This window comes from Patiria miniata, unplaced genomic scaffold (assembly GCF_015706575.1).
Source record: "Patiria miniata isolate m_02_andy unplaced genomic scaffold, ASM1570657v1 HiC_scaffold_3, whole genome shotgun sequence".
Taxonomy (NCBI): Eukaryota; Metazoa; Echinodermata; class Asteroidea; order Valvatida; family Asterinidae; genus Patiria; species Patiria miniata.
The window spans coordinates 35,884,181-35,891,935 of record NW_024037069.1 but is presented as its reverse complement, the minus strand read 5'-3'; the positions used below and the strand labels follow the sequence as shown (position 1 = coordinate 35,891,935).

General features: G+C 44.5%; 1 protein-coding gene across 1 annotated transcript; it reads left to right on the top strand.

Moving 5' to 3' along the window:
• Positions 1 to 389: 389 nt before the first annotated feature.
• LOC119738129 (putative amidohydrolase YtcJ) lies at positions 390 to 7,411 on the top strand. The gene is made up of 7 exons (XM_038212871.1): positions 390 to 704; positions 2,883 to 3,189; positions 3,798 to 4,038; positions 4,668 to 4,947; positions 5,431 to 5,864; positions 6,353 to 6,586; positions 7,020 to 7,411. The coding sequence occupies exons 1-7, from the start codon at positions 662 to 664 to the stop codon at positions 7,383 to 7,385; spliced, it is 1,905 nt and encodes a 634-aa protein (XP_038068799.1). The 5' UTR covers positions 390 to 661; the 3' UTR covers positions 7,386 to 7,411.
• The last annotated feature ends 344 nt before the right edge of the window (positions 7,412 to 7,755 follow it).

Here is a 7,755-nt window from a genome sequence, read left to right as displayed (position 1 = left end):
CACGCTGTACCAAGTGCACAGGGGCATATAATAACAGGATCACCGGCAAGTGCTATTGCGTAAAACAGCTTTTGTAAACTAAACTTAAAATTGAAAAATAAATCCCCAGGACATTGTAATAAATCTGGCGATTTGTTTTGTCCAGGTACGTCGTAAGCCTTGGGCGCTTTATTGGGCCCAACCACCGCCAAAATACTGGCAGGCCTAATCCTCTTTTTGCTGTTACCCCCTTGTTCAAAATAAGGTGGAACAAATACAAAGAATGTTCGAAAAGGGTTTGTTAGTAAAATAACATGATGTATATCATTGGCACATTAACATTTTAAGTGAAAAAATATCACGATGAAATATTGCCAGATTTGAAAAATTAAATAAGTCACATAGGTACGAATGTGATAAATCCTTTCCTATGGGTGTTTGTTTCATAATTGTAATGGCAAGAAGCGCCGGTTTAGGCGCCACTGCGGTACCCTTTTGCCCCACCCACGGGCCAGATGCGAGAGCTTAAAACCCGGGGCTACCCTTCAGGCACAGCTCACTTGCAACTGTGGTTTCTTCGTTGAAACTTGGTCGCGAGCCGCTTGCTACAAACCCTACATACACGGCCCACCGTCTGTTTGCGTCGTTTGTTGTCTAAACTTTGCCAGAGAACGCTGTCACCATGCAGAGAGCTCAGCTCACAGCGAAATCCAGGATGTCCAAAGGTAGGCACCTGTCGATGTGACGTTAAAGCATTGGTAGCCAATCACAAGGGGTTTCCTTACTAGTTTCTTCGGAACTTTTTTTCATGAGTTATATACATTGTATCTGTATGTGTTTATTAAAGCATCCCAGGGGAAACATCACACCAACTTAGAGAGAAGACAATGAGAAGAAATTACAGTTTTAGAGGTGCGAGGAAAAACCCAGAATATATTCTGGGGAAAACCCACAGAATCAGGTAGGGACTGAGAACCCAAGCCACATACTGGCCCAGGCGGGATTCGAGCCCGGGTCACAGCGCGCGGTGGAAGGCGAGGAAAGAACCGCTACGTCAACCTGACGTCAACCATTGAGCGCAATGAGCCATGTAGCCTATGCAACATGGAATGTTACATGCGAATTGAGTGCAACCTGGAAGAGGTTTGCGGATAGGCCAAGTGAAGTAAAACCAACAGGAGCGATTTAAAGGCATATATAGGATCATTTGCTTTTCACGTATATTAATCGTTTCCACTAATAACACCACTAAGAATCCAAAGAAGAATGTTCAAAACCTACCCTGCTTAAGTTTTAGCTCAGTGGATATTACACTTTGTAAGAAAACAGTAAAAACCATGCACAACCCTTCGATCAGTAAACACGATGACTGATCGTTGGAAATCACCCACATTTCTACATTTCTTCTAATTTCACGAGTTGTTTAGTACCAGGAAGATCTTCAATGCAAGTAAACGTTTTGATAATAATTAGGTAGGTTACTTTTGGGATAAATACACAATGATCCTATTCCGTTAAGATAAGAACCAGAGGTATCAATTCGACGTTTCGGTCAACCTTTTATGTCCATCAACAACAGTAAACTTTTCTCAGAGCCGTGTACCCGCAAGTCCAAGCGCGCTAGTAGAGTCACAAAGACCGTACCCTAAATCTCCACGATTTAAGTCCCGGTAAATCATTTACTTTAAATGCACACATAAGTGAGACAAATAATTGGCAGAGCTCGGCAACCCCCAAAGGCACACACGTATGTGTTCCAGTTTTTAGTGGTTGTAGTTCAAGTTGGTTTATTTAACTAAGGGGCTTGGCATAATGTTGACATAAACATTGAATTGTAAGCCGGCGGCGCAGGTCAAATCAGAATTTGTCAATAATTTATTGTTTGAAACAGGGTCCCTGAACCAACACGGTACTCTAAATCATCCTTAAACCTGCTCCATGGTATAAAACCCAACCTAGCTGATTTTTAAGGCCATTTTACCAACCTCAAAATGTTTTATTGCCACATTTGGCCAAACATTTAAAATTAACTTTATTTTGAAAATAAAAAGTCTTCCCTATGCGACGGTTTTGTGTGTCATTGGTTAGGCCTAAACAATAAATCAGGTTAATAAAACATCATACCGTTAAAAGCAATATACAACATTTGCAAACATCAAAAAACAAAACTACCAAATCATTATGAAATACCCTGCTAGACTGTAAGTGAATAATAGTCTCAAGCATCCTGTAAAATCATGGCACCTGGTGTGCTGTCGACCATCGTAAGAAAAAAACCCCGCCATTTTTCGAATATTGCCCCCCAATTTATTTAGTCCACATTTTGTTTGCAATCGCTTACACATCCGTGAACTGGTGCAAGCCAGCTAATCTGGTTCCCTGACTAGACAATTCCAAAACGTCTATAAACTGCTCCGTTTCGTCTCAAGTAGGGTCAGGGAGCCAGACTACAAGAAGTTGAGAACTTTTTTTTTTGGGGGGGGGATTTTACGTCATCTATAAACACAAACTTTTAACAGGTCAGTGAAACAACATTTTGCCATGAAATACTATAAACCCCATATCCATCGATTTCTGAAAATTACCGCAAAAGCAAATGTTGTATAATCATTACCTGTAAAGGTACCCCAAAACAAGTAAACAAAATAAGTAAAATGGACCAACAGAAACATGAAAAAGTTACAAAATGAAAGAATTCCTTACCTACTTTAGGTAATTTGAAGGCGTTACCGTAAACACACACTTGTTTTCTCTGCCTAGAGTGTCAGGCTAAATAGGACCGGAATTCCCGGTCAAATCTGAGTGCAGAAAGAATTAACGTGAAGGAAAAATCCAGCAACGTTCGTTGTAACACTGTCTTTAAGATGATGGTTTGGGTATCATTTTTTTTGCAACAAACAAAGGCTCGGCCATGCCAGCCGACCTCATCCTGTACGGGGGCGACATCATCACCATGGAGGGGAGCGAGGCCAACCCGGGGTCCCGCGATGCCGACTCCCCGCCAAAGACCGAGGCCGTAGCGATCAGCGGGGACACCATCCTGGCCGTGGGCTCCATCGATGTGGTCTTCCGTCACGCCGGACCCGACACCCAGGTCATCTTCCTGAACCAACAGACCCTGATGCCGGGCTTCATCGAACCCCACCAGCACGCTATACAGTGCGCCCTCATGCGGAGCCAGTACATCAACATCAGTGCCCTGAATTACAGGTAAAGGATTTTATTGTGGGCGTGGTTGGGGGGGGGTAAGGATGGCGAATGTGCACGATCCAGCGTACGTCATCATCGAGAAGGCCATCGCATTACTGCTTCATTATGACATTTGGCACGCTGCTGTGGCAAAAAGACCATGATGTCATATTGTTTACAAAATTGGATATTGTAGTCTTGCGACACCTACTTCAGCAAAAATGTTCTATTTGGAGTAAAAATGACTCTCTTGCGGCTCACAGATGACTGCTTTTTGGGTCATCATTTTGACGAGGAAAAGTAAAAGACTGTGGCAAAAGACCATGATGTCATATTCCTTTACAAAATAGCATATTGTAGTCATGCGACACCTATTTCAGCCAACCGTTCTATTTGGGGTCAAAATGACTCTTTTCCAGCTCACAGATGACTGCCTTTCGGGTCATATTGACTAGGAAAAGTCAAAAGACTGTGGCAAAAGACCATGATGTCAGACTTGTTTAAAAAATTGGATACGGTATTCTTGCGACACATACTTTCAGCTATTTTGCACTATACTAAAAAAAAGTCAATGGTCAGATTGACCCGGAATCTGGATTCTATTTGACTTTACCCATTCTAAACCCCAGGTGCTATGATGACATTCACACCGTCATGGTGAACAGAATCAGCGAGCTGGACGCAGATCCCAACAACAAGGACTGGGCCATCTTCTTCGGCTGGGACCCTGAGCTCATCTCCGACCTGCCCACTCTCAGCGCCGACTTCCTGGATGCCAACTTCTCCTCCACCATTCCGATCGTCGTGGTTGGTCAGAGCGGTCACGTGGCCTGGGTCAACAGTCCCGCTCTTGCGGCACCTGAGCCACCTGTAAGTGACCTATGTTTTGTTTCCATTTGCTCCTCCACTTACCGATCTTATACTCTCAAGAATCCCTGGTCAGCTAGATATGAACCACAATTCTATCTGGATTGACACATTTCTTGGTTAACACGACACTTTTGCTAATGTTTCCGGATCAAATGACCCAGCAGAAACAGAATATTCATTTTGAGCCAGAAAAGTGTCAGTTTTGACTCTGAAACAAAGCCAAATTTTGGGTTTAGCTAACATGGGACTCTATACATTCGTTTTTAAATCTAATTGGGTCGGCTACTTTTAGTTCCACGCTACTCCAGAACTCCAATCTGAATAGGGGACTAGGTTTATAAAATGGCAGCTAAAACTGAAATTGCGTGTAGTTCATGCTTAGAAACCTTCCAGCAACATGGACCTTCCGTGCTTGTCAATCAAACATTGCGCATTGACCAATTAGATCACGACTTGTGATCAGGTGACCACGGTAAGTCGGTCAGACTCGTCACATGAACTGTGTGAGAAAAGTACACAAACCTAAGATAGACGGGGCTTATGACCAAAATGCCCCGTGGACCAAGGGAGAGTTTGCCAAAAACGGTACCATAATGCAAAGTTTTATAATTATAAACATTTCCCCCCAGATTGGCCAGAATTACCCTAGTCCATCTGGAGGTACCGTGGTCCTGGATGCCGAGGGCTGGCCCACCGGGCAGCTCTTCGAGGAGCCGGCCATCATGCTGGTCATGGGTCGAGCCCCACTTCCCGACGAGGAGCTCGTGATGCAGGGCTTCTATGATCAGTGGAGAGCCTACGCCTCAGCCGGGCTGACCACCGTGACTGATCTGGCCTACATGCCTTCTCCCGAGATGGATGCGATTCTCAAGACTTGTGCTGATGCTCCAGACTTCCCTGTCCGCCTGGGTGAGTAATCAGCTTTAATACCCCTCAACAGTGAACAAGAGTGTAGAGGATTGAACATAATTATAATTCATATGAAACAGAATGTCATCTGAGCACCGTTGCTGCCGTTCCGAGTTCCCTCATGATGCTGCGCACAGTTTGTAGAAATTCGGGGAAAGGTTGTCATGCGTATACTTCGTATACCATACGGGCGTGAACCGATTCGCGCATGCACCTTGTCCTGTACTAAGATATCCATTCCTTCACGGGTTTCATACATTCCAAGGTCCCAATACGAGGGTTCATCAACTCGGGCACTCTTTAATGGTTACGTAATAGACAGAAATAATTGTTTTGACTCACTTATGTTTCTTAATTACTGTTGGCACGTTATATCAAGGACACTCTAATTTGTAAGCCATGAGGTTATCGTAATGCTTCGATGTTTATGGATGACAAAATTACAGTTTTGACTTAGAGGAGTGTTTCTAAATCATTTGACAGGTCTGTACAAAATGACCCATGCGCAGACAGACGAAGAGGTGCATCAGCCCCAATCAGCTCCCCCTCCGCCGAAGGTAAGATGCTGCAGCCAGCTGGGGCGCGTTCAGCCCGCACCACCCAAGAAAGGCAGGAGCGTCGTGAAAAACTACGACGGGGGAGTTGGCAACTACAGCTCCCGTCTGTGGGAAGTTGGCTTGAAGTTGGTTGCTGATGGCTCCCCGCACTGCGGCACATGCGCTACCCGCGAACCCTTCATGTACACCCCGCTGACTGAAACCCTGGGGTTCCCCAAGGCACCTGGCTACGGCACCTTGAACATGGAGGACGATGCTCTCCTGGATACCATCAAGAGACATCACCAGGACGGGAAGCAGATGGCGATCCACTGCCACGGCGAGAGGAGCTCTGAACAGGTGTTGAAGGTGTATGAGCAGGTGAGTGAAGTATGATTGGGCACATCAAGATATTTCCTATAAATGGGAAAGACCCGTACTTTGTGGTGAAACTAAAATAAATACTCCTCCGCAGAATTGTATTCAAGTTTTGGAAAGTCAGTCACAAGTCATCACAGGTTTTCGCAAGTGAATTATTTACAAGACTTCGCAAGTCAAGAAATAAGCTATGCAAATCAGCTGTGCATGACAAATACATTCCTTTGTCATTGTCAACTTTGTCCATGTCCTTCTGGTGACACACCTTGTGTTTTGTCTTGCGATTGCCTTGTGACTTGACCCGTGATTGACTTGAATATCACATTCCCAATTACAGTTCTGAAATCTGACATTTCAGAAGACTACGAAACTCTATCGGTTTGTCATATTCAAGGAGACTCTCACTTTTTAAAAATGTTGGTAAAAGGACAGAGAGATCAATCTGGTACCGATTTCAATCACTCACTATCCAGCTATCATGTTCCCTTTAGGTCCTGAACCAGTTCCCGAATCAGAACAACCGTCATCGCATGGAGCATCTTGGCTTGATGACCGTGGACCAGATTGAACGCGCTGGCAAGATCAATCTGGCACTTTCTTTCTTCGTGGACCATCTCCGCTTCTACGCCTTGGTCTACAAGACTGACATCTTTGGTGAGCGAGTCAACCGCTGGACTCCGCTGTCTGAGGCAACCAAGAATGGCATTACTTGGACCATTCATCAGGTAGATGGCGGCTCTTTATTTACCCCCTAAAGGGCTTTGAACAGACCCCTTATACCTTTTTACTGATATGATCGCTACGCCTTCTTTTGTTTTAGTGACGAGTCTGATATGTTTAAGAAGGTATCTTGCCGGACTAAATGTATCTGCCGTTTTGAATCCAATAACATAAAACATCATGAGCATCAGCGCAAAATGTCAACATTCGACGCGGGGCACCGAAAAATATTTGTTCTTGATTCATACAAAGCACTGTCGGACAATTCAATTAAAACCAGCAATTGTATTTCGGAGATCAGAAGGGGGGAGGGGAGGATCTGCTGGCCATAACTTGGGGGAACGGATTTTCTGGGGATTAAAATACAATATTAAAGAGTCACTTCAAGATATAACGGTAGAAACAATGATCGGAAATTTATATTCTTCATCTTCACAGGATCATCCGACCTTCCCCGGAGAAGCCAACCCTTTCGCCAACATGAAGACAGCCATCACCCGTTGCACCAGGGATGACCCTACCACTCCTTACGGCCCGGAGTACCGCGTGTCCATCCACGAAGTTCTCAAGTCCTACACCGTCAACGCGGCCTGGCAGCTCCACCTGGACCAGAAGGTAGGAAGTATCAAGCCTGGCAAGAAGGCCGACCTGGTGATTCTCTCTGACAACCCTTACGACGTGGACCCGTTTGACTTGGAGAAGATCCGTGTCATTGAGACCTTCGTGGACGGGCGCCGCAACAACCTGGCCAACATCAAGACCATACCCACGGTCAACGTCAAGGTGCTAGACCGTCCGGTTTAGGCAAACTAGACATGCCGCAGAATAAGGAATCATTCGATATTTTCCTCAAAATGATTATAAAAACAAACATTGCAAATATTTGCAATCAACTAGGCCTTGCTATAGGCGTATCCATTCAGGAATGAGGGCTTAATTATACGCATGCAGTTTTGTCACGTTAAATCTGCCAGATATATTAAAGCAACGATATCCAACTATACGATAAGCAACTAAAGCAACTAAAGCAACGAGCAAAATGACCGTATTCAAGGAAATATGTGCTGTTTGATCACAAAATAATTCAAACTTATTTTATTTGTAATGGTCATTTACGAATTATTCCACAAACATTAAGCTCCCTCTGCACCTCACAATTAAATTTTCTCGATAA